Source organism: Aricia agestis, chromosome Z (genome assembly GCF_905147365.1).
Source record: "Aricia agestis chromosome Z, ilAriAges1.1, whole genome shotgun sequence".
NCBI classification, from domain to species: domain Eukaryota; kingdom Metazoa; phylum Arthropoda; class Insecta; order Lepidoptera; family Lycaenidae; genus Aricia; species Aricia agestis.
In genome coordinates this window covers 35,714,720-35,733,472 of record NC_056428.1, presented here as the reverse complement: position 1 = coordinate 35,733,472, position 18,753 = coordinate 35,714,720, and the positions used below count along the sequence as shown (strand labels likewise).

The 18,753-nt window shown below is 33.6% G+C and overlaps 1 protein-coding gene across 10 annotated transcripts in view; it reads left to right on the top strand.

Annotated features, from left to right (window-relative positions):
• The window catches only part of LOC121738622 (coiled-coil domain-containing protein AGAP005037), a 213,717-nt gene extending 201,300 nt beyond the window's left edge, over nucleotides 1-12,417 (top strand). For 7 of the 10 annotated variants that reach the window (XM_042130799.1, XM_042130803.1, XM_042130806.1 and 4 more), the window contains 8 exons: nucleotides 732-794; nucleotides 1,016-1,176; nucleotides 1,602-1,721; nucleotides 1,800-1,909; nucleotides 2,198-2,339; nucleotides 2,645-2,745; nucleotides 2,914-3,058; nucleotides 11,334-12,417. In XM_042130799.1, coding sequence (XP_041986733.1) covers nucleotides 732-794; nucleotides 1,016-1,176; nucleotides 1,602-1,721; nucleotides 1,800-1,909; nucleotides 2,198-2,339; nucleotides 2,645-2,745; nucleotides 2,914-3,058; nucleotides 11,334-12,017 — 1,526 coding nt within the window. In that variant the 3' untranslated portion in view covers nucleotides 12,018-12,417. Of the gene's footprint in view, nucleotides 1-731; nucleotides 795-1,015; nucleotides 1,177-1,601; nucleotides 1,722-1,799; nucleotides 1,910-2,197; nucleotides 2,340-2,644; nucleotides 2,746-2,913; nucleotides 3,059-10,167; nucleotides 10,312-11,333 lie in introns of those variants that run through there. The other 3 variants (XM_042130805.1, XM_042130802.1, XM_042130807.1) reach the window with 2 other exon arrangements.
• Nucleotides 12,418-18,753: the final 6,336 nt, after the last annotated feature.

Here is an 18,753-nt window from a genome sequence, read left to right as displayed (position 1 = left end):
CACAATGCTAGACAACCTACAGTGTAAATCTGATGTCGCACACTACGGTGATATCGTGGACAGCGCTATTCTGTGCCTTCAAGTGTTTTTGTCACAATTATTATTGGCAACAACAAATTCCAATATTAATTTAGCTATACCTACTGTGGTCCCCATCCCCTGTCCACGCCAAGCGGTCTTCAAAGAAAGGATTTTTCAAAACGATAAGTATCTGAGGTCCAAGTTTCCTTGGTCTTTGATGTAAATTAACAATTTCGTGTGTAATATAGATCCAACTAAAATAGTCGTAGATGGATGTTCAATTTTCTAAATCTCGATTTTAATAACATACATTCACGCGGGCGAAGTTGCGGGCAACTGCTAGTTATTACAAAAGATGGTATTCTTACAAATATTTTATTATAAAAACATGTCTTATTTAAGATCTTTATATGATATTTTTATTCGTGTTTGCCTAGATTTTTTAAAATATTATAATGTTTTAAAAATGTTTATTAAATGTACAAGAATACATTTAATAAACATTTTGTGCTCCTATTTATTAAATTTTATGTCTCAATGTGTATTGTGTAATTTATATACTTAATTTAAGGGTTCATTTCAGCATATTATTTTCTTTTTAGTTTGTTAGACGAGCAATCTTTAGCTAACTTTTAGACTCTGTAGTTTAATTCATAACCATATTCATAACTTTGTTTTCATCTTTCCGCTTTCTTCTTTGCCATAACAAGCCGATACAAAACCAACAAAACCGGCAATCAAGTCATCTACCTTGCCGAGGACGTCGTCACAAGGTAATTTTATTACATCTGTTGATATTTATACATCTATTGGTGCTGATAGAGCTTAAATTGAATGTGCTGCGGTCGCTGTTATAAGGTTTACGATAAGTTTTACAGGATTTGGATTAAACATTTTGCGTTTGCATTTGCTTTGCGCCCATCTTTCATCGCTTTCCTTAAGAATCGATCGTTTTGATCGGACTTAAAACTAATTGCATTTTGTTCTTGTTTAGAGCGCGATCGTCTAAAGCCTGCTCCGCCACCAAAGCCAGCTGGATTAGTTGGCCAGCAAATGGCTCTAGCTCCCCAAAGATCGTGCACGCTCAATGTGAATTCTGATTTCTTCAATCAGCTCCGTATTCTTCAGAAACAAAGTCACGATCTTCGAATTGAGGTTCGTTGATAACATGATTTGCATAATGCATTGCGAATGATAATATTATTATCACTAGCACGAATAAAATGACATTTTCTAAAAATGGTTCCTAGCTAGATCGATTTATTGGCCCCGCCTATCGAACCCCTATATACTAAATTTCATAAAAATCGTTGGAGCCGATTCCGAGATCCAATTATATATATATATATATATATATATATATATATATATATATATATATATATATATATATATATATATATATATATATATATATATATATATATATATATATAATTGGATCTCGAAATCGAACAAAATACAAGAATTGCTCGTTTAAAGATATAAGATTTTGAATGCGAATTCATATTTTTTGAATATGTGTATCCCAATAATTGATGATAAAAGCATTAATATTGTTGTGACGTTTTGACCTCCAGACTCGCAATCTTCGACGATCGACTTTGTCTCACTCGATCCAAATGCGGCAGATGATGGCTGACACTATCGTAAAGATAGGAGCTATAGCAGCGAGCTTCACCAATGGAGATCCTGACTCGGTAAGAAACTATAAAACCTAATAATCGCAATTTTTGTGAACGTACTTTAATTTTCTCTTTATAATAATATATTTCCAGCAACTGACACGCGAAGAGGAAATCTACAGGCAGGATATGCTCCTTCTTGAAAACGATCTGTATGAATTAGAAGCTACGGTTGAACGTCTGCGTGGGCAAGCTGCTAATCGGTTGGTTTTAATACATTCTATATTATTATTTAACTTAAGGGAATTACTTTTAATTATTCGTCGTTTGACGATGAATGTTTGTTTTTGTTTAAACATTTTATGAGATGAATAGTTCAATGTTTAAACGATTTTTAAAGTACCACATGCCTGAGAAATTTTAGTAGAATAGTTCTTCAAGCCCCGTAAGAGTACCGGTGATCGCGACAACAATAGAATACAATAGAATTTCCAAGAATCCGCGATCGAAGGAATAGACTATGAAATGAAAAGGATTGCTTACAATTTCAGTGAGACTCGCGTGAATATGGCTGATATAGAGCGCATCGCTATGGTGCTTTCGAAGAGCAGCAAAACCGTGGCCGATTGGAAACTAAAGTTCCCCATACTTCAGGACACCATGAAAGCTAAACTTGCTGCTGAAATGGAAAAGGTATAAATCCTCTTCATATTTCTCGTCTATCAAATAAACATAGTCCTCGTATTTAACTTATACTTTCATTTAAAATATCTAAATTACTAGGTTAAATCATATTACGAGAACTAGAAAGTAATCGAGTGTAACCGGTTGGTAATTAATTATTCATGATTCACTTAATATACTATCAATGCACCAAATGTGTGGATTTTTAAATCGATCTAATAGAGATTATAACTCTTTCTTTGCGAAATTATTTCACTTTCTCTTGCGAGAAAATTCAATGGATTGAAATAATTTTTGTTTCTCGAACGTTCCAGGTTGTTCGCAAGGAGAAAATGCTAGAAGAAGAGCCGGAACGTTTGGAACTGGCTTTGCGCCGTTGCAAAAAGTTGACTGGCACTCTTGTCACGCTAAAAAGGTAATTACAGTATAATCAGAGAAACCAGCATATTGTTTGTTTACGTATTTGATATAGAATCTAATTTGTATAGTTCCAAAGCAATCGAATAAAATAATATGTTCTACATACCTTTTGAATAAAGGTGTGTCAAAAATGATCATTACTCACATACTTTGTAATATTCAGACTGGCTTGCGTGCAAGAGCAGAGGCTCCCTATAACGGACGGGAGGGTTTCTCCTTCCTCTTCTCAAAGCTCCACCATCACGGCAGGACCCTCCTCTGAAGAATATCAATCTGAAAATGCTTGTCACCTAAACCAAAACAACAAGGTACCCATCGGTGATTTTTTATAAACACGACACGCTAGTTTTAATGCTAAGGAGACAATTTTGCCCACTAGATTCATAGTAGACTCTACTTGGAGGTTTGTTGTGTATGAAAGCAATTTATCTTCGAAAGTATCTTAAGGTGATTATATAATAATAATACTCGAATAGGTTTTTCAAGAATACGTCTCGATACCCCTTTTATTAAAAATACATATTAAATTGATTCGTAAAGATTGCATCTTTTAATTCATTTTAAAAAGAAACTTATAAATCTTACCTTTTCTAAAGTAGCCTCTGCTATGCTTTACATTCAACATACTCTACATTATTGATCGTAGCCCCATTTTCACCAACGGCTGTAAAAATTAGCGCTAGAATTAGTATTACGTTGCCTCTTTCATTTTTCTTATGAATGAAAGAGAAGACATGACATTTTAACAAGCTGTAAACACTAAAAGACGTTGGCGAAATTGGGGCATAATATGAAATGCACGACTATGTAAACTGTTTTAAAATATGCATCTCATTTTTCCGAATATAGTGAGCAATTTCAATAATGACAAAAAATTAATTTTGCAAATACAAGCAATGGCTGATAGCTTATTTTATAATAAAATAGTTTTCAAATCATCAACGAATTAAATTAAATTATTAAAAGGTAATGGCTAAGCAAATGATTAGCTGGAATAATTTACAGTTCTACTAAAACACCATAATTGGTATTAATATTGTGATATTATTATTACAAAATTATTCACACTATACAAAACCGCTAACTTAAATACTTCGTATACAAGAGTGTGTCCAATAATATTATTTTTATATTCAAATAAGTATTCATTCATATTCTTTTACTTTTCTTCGAGCCATAATTTTTTTTATTCCAAATTTCTATTTTTGAACACATTATTGTATACGATACAATTTAGTGGGCTCCTCCCAATTTCCAATATTATATTACTCTTAAATTGTCTCCTTAATCAATAAAGATTTTATATTACTACAATTGCTGTAAGTCACAAATGATAATCCTTCCTAGATATTATAGATCGAAAGAGAAATTATTCATATTAACAGTGTCACCATACACAAGGTTTCAGAATATTACTAGAATTCTATTCGCTTAACAATTGCAGGTTTGCCAAGAGTTTAAAATTTGCATTTTTTTCCAACACTTCGATTATTTTGCGGAGTGTTCGTTTTCGTTTGACCCTAGCAGCTAGATGTAGTGTATGACACAGTGCGAGTGCACACATTTGCTTCTTAACTTATAGCATGTGCCCATTTCGTTGATAGTTCCAATATTATATCTATTATGTTCTGTACCTTAGCTTTATGAACTTAGTTGATATTATAATTTTATAATCGAGTGCTACAATAGCTTTTTTGGTTGATATTGGCGTATATGTCCTCAATTTAACCCATCTCATGAAAGTTCTGATAGCATTGTTCCTATGTATTCTGGGTGTGATCGTTTCAAAATTTTTGTCTCAACATTTAAACTTGCATTATTAAAGTTTCGAATGGAATTGGCATACATTTCGGAATTTTATTTTTACTTATAAGCGTCATTCTCTGTCACTAAAATTTGCAGGTGTTTACTTTTATTAATGTACTTAATATTTTTCTATTCTATATAAGGTTTCTTGTGTAGAACATCAGGTAAGTTTCTCATTTTCAATATTATATTCAAGTGATGCTCTTTCATGGATTACATTACTTCCACCATTTTAACTACTTTTATACTCTTTTAATATTAATCACGAACACGCATAATTCCCTTTTCTGGCCAAGGAATGCACACTCTAACTTTTGAAGAATTTTGGAGCTGTATTACTTTTGCACCATACGAGTATAAGCATAAAATTGATAGCCAAGCCAATGGTAATATGATTAACTGCAGAAAAAAAACACATTACCTTGACAAATCTGTACCTGACTCTATAGAGTACAGGCTATTGATTTTAAATGACTGACTACTGACTACATATTATATTTTTAAAGCTAATTAATAAGTACACTCATTCTCCTTTCTACACCAGAGCAATTTACAATACTTTTTATCTTGAATGCAACTATAGCTACGTGACAGAGTTTGATCGTGAGCACAATAACAGAATACAAAACATCTTGAGATTCTTTTGCACCGTCCTGCAACCAAAGCACTATCCATGAACGTTGCATTTTATCCTTGCGCTTAAAAGGAAAACAATGCCAATTTTATATGTCAAAAATACAAAGGAGATTCTGACTCTTCTACCGTTTCGCCTTACCCAGTGTGTTGGAGGCACGTTATGTTAACAATAATTGGAACTTGATCTTGTGATTTTGTAAGTTATTTTAGGCGCCATATCGTTTGGTCCCATTGTGAGTTGCGTTCATGTAAGGATCGGCACTGGCTCGAACAAGGTACGCTCTCAGATGATCTGAGAGATAATGGTAAGGACCATTTGTGACTGGTCTTTTATCCGACAAGGATATACGATCTATGCCATTTGTCACTTCGTGTTTCTAATGATGATTTTCGTCATCTTTGTTTCCGTGATGAATCGCCTAGTTCGCCTGGAGAAAGAGTCAATACTTCAGGGATGCTATAGTTATAAATGAGTAATAATATTCTTCGTATTATATTCATATTTCTTTATTTATATCTTCGTTTTTTAATATTGATTATTTGTATATTTTTTTTATCCACGTACATATTTTTACTTTTATCATTTCTTCTTATATCTTCCTTTTTGATGTTCATCTTATCGTATGTATGTAATCGAGACACGATTTCGCTGTATCTAAATAGGCATGGCACAGTGGCTCATTGCTTTAGCGGTACGATAAGAATTCTTCGCTTACAAGTCATTTCACTCTATATCTTCTACATATCTTTTTCAGTCCATACAGTTTTGAACAAATCGGTACGCATGCTTACGTTCTATTTTTAATAACTTATACTACATATTATATACTACTTTCATCGTCCTCAAATTGATATCAACTCTGATTTAAATCAAGGTTGATATTTATTTGTAATTTTATCATTATTGTAATGGTATCAATATCATCCATGTTTACTACTTTAAATGTATTAATGTTAAATTTATAAAAATAATAATATAGATACTGACTACGGTGTAAACCTTCATAAAAGTGTAAAAGTATCTATGTGATATTTAAGAAACATGGATGGTGTAGGTCCTTTTAATGTTATGTTCGTTTAAATTCATTATATGTTGTCGCTTTTGATTGTAATTTAAGTATATATCTCTTAGTAAAGCATGATAATGAGTCATGAACTTAGCACGACTTCACAGATACACTGCTTTTTAATTTCCTTTTTTTATCATTTTTGTCCTCTAATGAGATATTAATCTCTAATTCGTATTTTCTTTTGATAGTTATATTTTTGTAACATTTTTTCACTCATTTGATTGGCAATGCAATTACTGCGTTTCGAAATTCTTAACTATTAAAATAATTATTTAATGTTCGATTAATAAGCATTTTTCCAAATATATTTTATTTCCACAACTAACAGAAACTCAGTAGGGGTAGCTTATATCGCTCATGTATCTAAAATATTACCAATGTGTTTAAATTAAAAAAAAAAAAAACTAACACAACAACATTTATGTTGCAATCTAATAGTTTGGGGAAAAAGTCTTTTCGCATTATAGTATGTATGAACTGGTCATAAAATCTCTTGGGCTATACCAAATGTATCTGATTTTGGTGCCTATCAGTAAAAAGTTACCCTTTCTGTACGGGTGGCATCTATAGTTGATAATATGGCAATGTCAGTCCTGAATACGGGTGGCGACTATTGTTGATTTGAGAAAGGGTCTTCTTTAAGCCCATATATTTTCAAAACTATTCAACCTTCCCCCTTTGAGTTAAAGGATGTGAAGTCCATAAAACAGTCTTTTACTTTAAAACAGTTCCAAAATATTTCCATAAATGGATTTCAAATAAAATAAAATTTTAAAATCTCGTTTTTTCACTGGCAACTATTGGTGCCACCCGTATTAGGGGAATACAAAAAGTTTAAACTCTAATGGTGGCAGTTAGTGTTGTACAAAAATTATCGTCGCGGTTTTTATGCGAGTACCTATTAGGCGAATATTAGGTTTGATATTTTTAAGCTATTTCACAAATATAATTAGGGTTATAAATAATGAAAATATTGGTTTTTCCTAGTTTTTCCTAGGTATCGGTGACACATAAGTTATTAAATAGTATTTTTATTTTTACCGAATTACGTAAGTACTTAAAATATGCTAAAATGATGAAAAAATTGTTATTTATTCATTACCCCTATACTAGGTAATTATGAAATCAACCACGTCACAACTCACAACACGTATTTATCAACCGCTGTATCGATACGTCATGTACATCACTAGTTAGCGCCGAAAATTATAACGTAAATTCGGTTGTTTTAAAACTTAGTTTTTATTTAATATTTTTCGCTAAATTACTGAATTTAGCGAAAAATTCAGTAATTTAAATACTGAATTTAGCAAAAACACTGGTTTTTGTAGATAAATGTGTTACAAGATATTGTTGTCATAATTTCAATAGTAAATTATCTTAAAATTAAGTTTCGTTTGAACAAAAACAGTGAAAACTTCTTGACTTCGATTTTTGGTTATTATGTGAAAATTAGTAAACGAATTGGAATAAAACTAACATACTTGAAAGGTCAGTGAAATAATAAACAAGTGTACAAAATGTTATGTGTCTAGTCTTATATAATTGTAAAGATACATCCAAATTAATACATAGAATACCTATTATGCTAGCGCGCGAAATTATACCCGAATTGAGCGCTGACATTGCTTTTAAAACCTTGTACAGAAAGGGTTTTATAGAAGACAATTCAAAATTCAAATTGGGTAATGTGAGATTTTCATTTGTTTTTCCGATTGTTAAAATGAGTGATTCTAATGAAGAAATTCGTACTATCAGAGAAGATGATTCCTATGCAAATCGGGGACCTAAGTAGTTACTTCAAACCCAGCTGAGTGCTGACAGATCACAATTAACATTGGATTGACATATTCGACCAAATAACGTTGGTCTGTCAATTGCATAGGAATCAACTTCCTCGATGGTACATTTTAAAATTTTATTAAAAAAAAGGTGAAAATGCAACACAAGCCGCGAAAAAAATTTGTGATGTTTATGGACCTAAAATGCAGTAATTTTTAATATCAAAGATGCACGTCGCTCTGGTCGGTATGCGGACAAAACTGATGCCATTTTTGAAAAAGTGGAGCAAGATCGGCATATTATAGTAACGATGTAGCGGAAGAACTGGAGATGGACCACAAAACGGTTTTGGCGCATTTGAAAAAAGCTGGGTACACAAAAAAGCTCTCGATATTTGGGACCCTCATGAGCTCACTGAAAGAAACCTAATGAACCGTGTACTCATTTGTGATTCTTTATTACGACGTAACGAAACCGAACCATTTTTAAAAAAGCTGAACTGGTGATGAAAAATGGATCGCGTACGACAAGATCGCGGTAAAAGGCCGATCAGGCTTCACAGACTTCACACTTTTGTGGCGAAACCCGGGTTAACTCGCAACAAGGTGATGCTGCGTGTGTGGTGGGATTGGAAGGTCATTATTCATTATGAGCTGCTACCGCCAGGCAGGACCATCAATTCTGAACTGTACTGCGAACTACTGATGAGATTAAAGCAAAAAGTTGAGACAAGCGGCCGGAATTAATCAACAGAAGAGGTGTGGTAACCATGATAACGCTAGACCTCACACATCTTTAGCCACTCAGCAAAAATGACAGGAATTTGACTAGGAGGTGTTAATGTATCTGCCGTATAGTCCTGACCTTGCACCTTCAGATTTCCACCTGTTTCGATCGCTGCAGAATTCCTTAGGCAGTGTCAGGTTGAGATCACAAGAGGACTGCCAAAACTACTTGTCGCAGTTTTTTCATCAGAAGCCCGAAAATTTTTATAGCAATGGGATCATGTGACATGTCCCTACGAACAAGATGGCAAAAAGTTATATTTAGTCAATTGTAAATAAGCTTTATAAAAACACCTTTTAAATTTTATATAAACTGCGAAGAAACTTTTTCCCCAACCTAATACTTAAATTTTCTTTAATCAAAAATCAAAATCAAAATTGTTTTATTTCTGAATAAATTTAAAATAAATGTTTTCAGAAAGTCCTACATAATGCCTACCACCGGTTCGGGACCCGGCGAGAAGAACCGGCGTAAGAAACTCGCACAATGAGGCAATCACTTTCTTACATTAGACCCTTAACGACGAGGATAATATTATTCGCTTTTAGTATTTTTTAAAGTGCCTATGTTTCCCACTGCCGGGCAAGTTATTTAAATTTAAATCAATAAAAATCTTCGTCTTGGCTTGTCTTGGCAAAATTTTGATATTCATCGTTTTTATATGACTCACTAAACAATCATGCTCTCGGTGCTTCGAACAGAAAAATAATCGAATTACTCTAATTGTAATTTCCTATCCTATCATAATTATTACAGTATTTTAGCTTTCGTTCCTATTTAGTATTCTGGTTGACACTTGACCGTTAAATAGACTAAAACTTATTGACTACTCTACACTTTTTATAACTTTTTAGATTTGAATCTTAGTTTAATAGTTTTAGATAATAACTATATTTTATTTACGCAAGGGTTCGATGCATTTTTTAAATTTACATCTACATATGAGTAGCGTATTATTTATCAAAATTATTCTTGAATATTTTCAAAGTTTTTTCTGAAAGCTGCATGAGTAATTTAAAATTTTGTATTTTTATTTCTTGAGGATGACTATAATAATTGCTACCATAATATATTGTTTTAGTGTTGGTCCCATATTTGCTTAAATCTTTAACTTCTACTGACTCTAAAACAAATAACTTTGTGTAACACCATTAATATATGAAAATATTGCCGTATTGGTAAAAAATATTTCGTCTTACATGATATTGATATTTAATATCTACTCATATGTCGGTCATTTTTATTCTTTGATAATATTTACCTTTAACACGCATGGTATTTCGTAGTAAATGCTTTGTAAAGGTTTGTGCATCTTGCCATTTTTATTTCTGTTGCAGCCCGTACTCGAAAGCAGAAGCAGCTCACAAAATAGAACCTCAGGATTCCAATAACACCGATCCGCTTCACTCATCCAAACATATTCTTCCTTATTACTGACTCTTTCGTACTTCCTCTGAATTGCAAATATACAAATTTACATGTGTAATTCACTTCACCGCTCGCGAGAATCATTACACTTCACATTTTCTACACTCCTCGTCTACAAAATTTTATGTAATCGAGCAAAACAGTTGCCACTATCCCTCACGTTTGGACCACAGGTAAAAACAAAATCTATATCATATACGCTTAAAACGGTATCGAAATTGTAATGTATAAGTACTGCATAATAAAGCACTCGTTGAAGTAAAGGTATTATGTAGCTAGAGCCTCACTAAAGCTTATATTAGTATTGTAATAACAATTTAACTTTTATCATAGCTTTTATGTAGATAATTGATAATTGGCTTAAAATAAACACAGTTTTCAATTTTTTACTTATGGCAAATACGTCACAATTGTTAAGAGTGAAATTATTTCTCAAATTTTTTATGCATTTTATAATAAGTCACATATACAGTAATTATATGATATCATTTATATCACTTCTTCAGTATCCTGTATATTTATGTCTTCTCAATATTTATGTATTTACATCTATTTCTCCGCCTCTAGGATTTGTCTAATCTAATCATTACATCAGGCTCTATATCACATGTCATAGGCTGGACACATTTTTAATTTCTTTGTCGTCGAATAAAAATTCTTTTTCTTTGTTAGATTTCTCTTAGTTCGTATCGTTGCAGTATTTTTATTCGACGACGAATTAAGGGCAATCGCCTTTTGTTTCAGTTTTTTTTCTTTTTGAATGATTGTGATCGCATTAGGAGATTTAGTTCTACATTTTGTGAATACTAAGTGTTCTTATAAATTTTTACTTGAATGATTGTTTTCAATGTTTCGTGAGTCTATGTTTGTCTTCGTGTTCTCAACGGCGAGGTCGCAACATTCATGTCTCTACTCAATGGTTTATAGGATTTAAGAAAGACCGTCGCCAGAGTTAAACGATTAATACTCGACTATCTGGTACCGAATTTCACGTTAAAAAGTAGAGAGTATGGTGCAACCTCACCGTCGAAGTATGTGAAGATGCGAGCTAGGCTAGAAGTAGGACTGTGGGCAGGGTGTCGTCGGGCGAGTCGCCGCAGCCAGACTCGGAGGAGGAGAGCTGCGGCCGGAGAACGCCCTCGACGCGCTACTAGACGAGCTGCAGACGTTCCAGAAGCCCCCGGGCCGCGGCGACGGGCCGCTCCGGCGCCTGCACTCTTACCCCAGCGGCAGCGACACCGACGCCTCCCCGCCAGTCCGCGCGCGCGGCCAGCACCCGCCCAAGCCGCCCGTGCCCGAGCGCCATCCCGAGCTGCTCGCGCTGGCCGCCCGCCGCGCCCCGCCGCCGCCGCCGCCCCGCACCACCTCCAAGTCCCCCCTAGCCTCCCCCACCTCCCCGTCCTCGCCCCCCGAGGACGACGAGAAGGCCGCCTCCCGCCAGGCGATCCTGGAGCAGCGCCACCAAGAACTCCTCAAGAAGCAGCGAGCCCTCCAGGAGCAGTACGCCCGTCTCCAGATGATCCAGCGAAGCGGGTCCGCCCTCCCCGTGAACGCGCAGCCCGACCTCAAGAAGACCGGCAGCGAATCGAATCTACTGAGCAAAATGAATCTGAACTTGACCACTACGAATATATCGGGGAGCATGACCCACTTGGCCGGGGAGTGCGACAGGAGCAAATGCGAACTGCAAGCCGAAATGCTGAACGGCTCTGACGCAGTGTCGACGACTAACAAAGTTTACGAGACTGACATACTGTGACCGTGTAGCTCCTGCTTCATATCTGTATAATTTGGTTACCTCTAATGTCGTCGGAAATCTCGAATATTGAAAACTTTTACCTTTTTGAAATCACTCTACACCTGGCACACATCATCACCCATCCTATCGCGCATCGGGGCTCTCTAACGACGACGTACGCGTACTGAAAACGTGGTTTCCCGTTTACAAAGAACCGACACGGCTGGCATACCGGAACATGATCGAGTCATTAATGTAGTAGTTAGTATATTGGTGTCAGCTATGTATTAACTAGCCCCTTACTAAGTCCCCAACTAGACTTTACTTGTGGTTGAAGGAATTGCGATAAATATTGGGTCTAATTTTTTTAAAACATAAATGTTACCTTTTTGTTATCACTTTGAAATTATATTTTTTTTATTTTTATCGATAACTATTATCAAAAATATCCTTAATCTAAATTAGTCTAATCATTATTATTATTTTAGTTTAAGTTTTGATTAGGTATTAAACTTTATTAATTATTTATTATTATTAACGTTTGAAGCATTCGTGCTACTGTCTTGAATTAACTATTTAGCGCGATTTGCTTACAAAGTATTATTATGTCAGATCTTTTTCCAAATGATTTATCTACTTTATTATAATGAATTCCTTTGTTTAACAAACATTAATTTATTAATTTTATTTTTCGTTTTTAACGTCTTTATTTAGGATACGTATGACGTATCCCGAAAAACATCATATTACCTAGATACTTTATCTTATGCCTTAGTTTTTTGACATTATCTTATATTTTAATCCCAAATATTCTATTAATTAAATTAATATTCTGGCATAATAATACCAGAACCACAATCTTATAAATATCTTTGGAATTGACTAAATGGACTAATCACCCTGGGAATTTGAATGTTTGAATCACTTACCTACCGTACCCTACCTAAAAATAAGGCCTTTAAAACGCAGAAGATGAAAAATGATTAAAAACGTGTCGGGTTACCAACCAGTCAGTATCTACCATGAAGCTAGTCTGGCCTATCTGAACTAATTCATACATCTGACCTACTCCTAGATTTTTCACACTCTTTTTACTGTACATAGTTTTACGTAAATAATTTAATATTTACCCTAGTCTTTAAAATTTTACTCCCGTAGTATATTTATAATGTGCCAAAGTCTTTTCATTTCCTCGAGTTTTATTGTTACCATATTGAAATCGTTCTTCATACACAACGAAATTATAAGTTTGATGTTTATGTATCAAAGCTGCGTACTTCTAAATGATTCTATTTAATATTTTTGACGGTATTAAATCTTAAAATAGATCAATACGGCACCTAAATCAATTAACAATTCCCAAGTTATTTTTCTTTTAATCTACACTTTTAATAAACAAGCTCTTTGTAATTAATAGTATACAATTTCAAAATCGGAAGCATATAAAAAAATATATCCACAGCCGAACATATAACCTCCTCGTTTTTTGGAAGTCGGCAAAACAAAACCGGAATTAAAATATTGACTGTGATAAGAATGATACCTATAACCTAGCTAAAATGCATAAGAATTGAATTCTTAGTTTAATCAAACTGTTTTTGTCGTGTCGATGTAATAGTTATTCCATCAGGATTTATTTACTTAGGCGCGGATGCCTTTTGGACCTATCTTTTTGTATTTATAAAGAAGCAATCTTATATTACCTCTCATGTGTAATCAGATTTAAATTCCGTCATTAATATTACTAGTCTCAAATTGAACTCACTTCAAACTAGTAATACTGTGGTCAAATTGTTTGAAATGAATGAAAACGAGTGATATTGTTGTATAAAGTTCATATGTTAAAATGTCTTATTTTTAGACTCGAAGTATATCTGCATTAGTGTATAGAGTCTAGAATTAGCTATAGAATATCTATATACTTAAATGCCAAATGTATGTGCGCCTCTTAATGTAATTTGCGAAATATAAACTCCCAGAAAAGTGCTTGTTGAAAAAAGATTATTTAATTCCGGTAATTATTTTTGTCATTTTCTTATCAAGAACTATTATTTGATTAAAAATATAAAAATACTTTTAATTCAAATTCGACTCAATATAAAAAAGTACCTAACTAAAGTATATACTTATACCTAATCTATAATATATTATCCTTACTGAACAGGATGTTGTTCGACATTCGATTAATTTCGACAATTATTAGCATTAAATTTCAACAAGCATTAAGGGGACCGCTCACACTTTTTAATTATTCGTGCACAAAACTTTTAAGCACTTAGATGTTAATTTGTCGTATCGTTATATAAAAAATGAATAAAAAAATCGTAAATCACCCGATCAGGCATTAATTTTCGCTAAAATATTCTTCTTAGTGAGATAAAGCAATAAATTATGAAATTATGCATTTTTGCAAAGATTTTATTTGTTACGAGTATAGTTTTAGCGAAAATGCTAAGTCGTTTCTTGCATATTTGTAGGCATTTTATGCAGCCGGTAACCAAATTCAATTTTTTTTTACAAAATTAAGGCTTGCTTAAGCCGGGTCCAGACGAGTGTAGCGTGTAATGTAATTCACCGTGTAATGTAACACGAATTCTACGCGTGGACGGCATTACGAGCATTACATGTAATGCTCGGATTTTATCCATCAGCTGTCAGTTATCCCGCGAGCACAAAGGCTCGTTTGGACAATTCGCTTTGAGTTCGTGTGCCGTCCACACTGTTGACGCTAAATTACACGTAATCTTACATTACACGTTACACTCGTCCTGGACCCGGCTTCTCACTGCTTATACTTAAATATTTGTTTATATTTCTCGTAAATAGGTACCTATCTAATAACTATAGACGGACAGAGAAGAGTTTTTCGAAATGTTTAAAATTTACTTTTCTCGTGTGGTTTTTTGACACAAAATATTCATGTTTTTTATAGTAAGTAATTACTGTAATTTATACAGTCGTATTAAAAAGACATAATTATACAGATTAACATAGTGTTACGTTTTTCATAAAAAAGATAAATATCATTTTACCTGAAATATAAACAAATATATCAGAAATATGCTTATTGAAATAGTTTTATTGGTTAAGTATAAAATGTAATTAGGAAAAAACGTAAAAAATAAAATTTGGAGAAAACCTCTCAATTGCACTGTATCATCAAGATAAAAAAATGAACTGTTTTATTTAAAACAGACTCAGTTTTGTCCTGTTTAATGATTTCGTAGTAAAATGGGTATTTAATTTCTTGTCTTTTATTACAATTTAAGGCCGAGTAATTGCTTGTTCATTAATCAGGTGTAACATGTCAGTTTCGAGTCCTGAAAGTGAAGAGTACCTTTTTTGTGCTTATCAAAACTTATTTGACGAAACATTACGAAGAAATCGACTTACTTATAACATAATATTTTTTTTACCGGGATGTAAGTCCATTTTTGCATATTATTACTTGTACTATTATCTATTCTGTGATATTATTTCATACTAACTTTTTCTTTTTGTGACTTACAACTTTTCGTCCATGATTTTTTTTTAACGATTTATTTTATTCATTTTACACAAAAATGTATTGTACAAATTTTTATCTCCACATTCAGAACTCAAAACTCAAACACCTAATTCTACTGACGTAGGAATTGTGTATGTAGATACATTCCCTTTTTTAATTTTCAATCTTTAGTAGTATCTCTAATTTTACAACATTTATTATGATGTATTTTTGTAAATTTTTGTACTAAGTATTACTTAGGATAATTTTGAATATTTTAATTTTATGCGACACGTATAATATTGTGCCAAATGGTTTTTACTTTTGTATATGATTATTATATTAAATTATACTTATTAATAAGAGTCCGTCACATATAATATTATAATACCTATGTTTTCATAATAATAGTCATATTGGCGAAATACCATATTGTAGTTGAAGTGTACTTTTTGTTTTTTTATAAAGTTTGCTTTGTTAAAAGTATTAGTAAGTATTTACAACCTGTTTCACTAATTAGTTGAGGGCTCTTTAGAATATTTAATTTAGTATGATTCAAAATGTAATTATTTCGATGCAATATTTGGTATCTAAATAAGAAGAAACTATTAAATAGTTTGTTGTTATTTTACTATTACTTACTTATAAGTTTTTGGTGGTATTATTGATTTGTGTACATTCTCGTTAATTGATTAGGTCAAAACCTAAATAGCTTCAAAATGTTTTAATGTGAAACTAAATATATACACGTCAAGTTTTACTATGTTTTAATATTACCAATTTCCCATATTATAGTTAACGCAAATGCGGATAGGTACATAGTTACATACCCTAATAGATATTGTGAATTTTGAAGACGTTGGTTTGTTTAGGTTAGGTTAGGTATATCTATTTTTCCAGTAGGTAGGTCATAAAATTAATTATTTTAATATCCGAAAAAAACCTATCCCTTAATTAGATATGATATTTTGATCCTAAAAAACTACGAATAATAAAAACTATTATTATTCGTAGCAAAAAAAGAATGTACTTAATAAAAGTATATCGAAGAGTTTTAAGTAGGTAGGTAACATAGAGTAGGTACAGTACCCGTTTACCATCACCATTCCTCAATGAACATGCGTTTAAGTATGTACCTAGTCATAACAGTATCAAAATATTATGCTTAGTAAGAAACTTTTGACTACTTCCATTTCTTTTGCATTCAATATAACATAGCGGTGCATTTCCATTACGTAGCTCTGCTGAGCTGGGGTCCACTTTTGGCATCACACAATAGAATGTTAAATTAATTATTTTATGTCCGTTTGTAAATATTGTGTTGTATGATGTGCAAAATAAATGTATTTAACTTCACGCACTGATAAAGGCCCCGCGGGCCGCAGATTGAGAATGGCTGATCTACAGGAACCAGTGCGCAATCCTAAATACGAAATCATTATATATCCGACAACTTAGATATAGATATAGTACTCATGCGCCGATAGAAGAAGACTCTTTCGGTTTCGTCGAGCACTCTTATAACAGTAATTGTAAGTCGCATAATATAACTATTTAAACTAATTAAAAAGGCTTTGGGTGACTAAAACACGTCATATTTACTACACATTTATTACACAACAGTTAAAAACATTTAGACTCTGAAAACAGCTTGATTTGTACTTACTCATCATAGGGGTTGACATTTCACATAGGTATAGATCATAAAGTTAATATACCTAGCGGAATAGAGCAACAATCTCGAGCTGTCAAACGAAACCGAAATTGGTTTCATCTGTGTGTAAAAATATGTGTACGTATACACTTGCACAAGCATGATTAACATGATTTCTATGAGATTAAATTGTCAACGTGCGGCACGTGCCGATTGGACGTCAAAAAAAGAGTGCTGCTGTCATGTATCACACGTCTCTTTTTACCACGCAGTGTTACTGATAGTGACATCTCTTTTGCTCGGGCCTTTGTTTATCTATTCCGCTAGGTATATTAACTTTATGGTATAGATGATAATATATATTTCAAAACTCTCTTTAAACACGAGTAAGTAATTAAAGTATTTTTTACAATAATTACCTACCCACTTAAATATTTTTATGAATACGATATGGTTAGAGATCTAAAACCAACGATGGCTAAAGTAATCATGAAGATATTATAGCTCCTAATAATAATATTTATTCTGCTGTCAGCTAATACAAACTACCGTCTCTATCCTAAATACTTTTTCAATTTATCAGACAAAGACAACAGGCCCCGTATTGTATCTTCGCTGGATAAATATTTTTATTAGGGGATTATTGTTTACGTACTTGTCTCCATGGAAAACCACGTAACAAACAAAAAGGAGTAATTACATCTCTCTTCTCTGTCTAAACAGAGAAAAGAGATATACTCCTCTCTATTCAATGATTTCATCACAGCAATCAATCCATTATAGTTATGATAATATTACGATTGTCCTAGTTTGGACAGCGACATGGGGGTACCCAGGTTCTGGGCCAGGGGGGGGGGGGGCAAAATACCCAGGTTCTTGGGGGGGCAGGCAAATTACGCAGATTCTGGGCCAGGGGGGGGGGGCAATCAGATTTTTTTATAAGCTAAGTGTATATAAAGAATAAAAAATTAATATTTTTTAGTTGTATTGCAAACAAATGGCAAAAATTCGTTATTGATAATTATAGATGAAAGTACTAGATAATATACTTAGTAGGGACGTCAACATGATCCAGGGGGGGCGGCTGCCCCCTCCCCCCCTCTCGGTTCGCCCATGGACAGCGACAATTATTCTCACACATTCATATCGCAAAGATACCACGAATAAATACTGTATTTGGCGAATAGGTAATAGGATAAAGGCCCCTCTTCACGTAGGTCCATGATTGTCACCTGCATTGCCGCCATGATTGGGAGCTCTTCGTACCATCTAGGTAATAGATTCCTAGGCAGTTGACGGACTCCGGGTTTAATTCAGACCGCAACGTGACGCGTAGATGCATTTCTAAATTTGTATGGATTTGACAAATTTGCAAGACGTCTCACGCAATGCTTAATGCTTTGTCAAAATACGCATTTCACAACTTGACACAACTTGAAGCTCCCGCTACGCAGTCGCCTGGTGGCGTAGGTTTGAACAAAGCATATCACCTACGCGTTGCGTTGCAGACTGCGCTGCGGTCTGAATTGACCCTTTCATGTCAATTTAATGTTAGATATGATCGGTCCGATAGGTTTGACTTAACGGACCAAATTACTTAGGTCTGCCATCTGTCT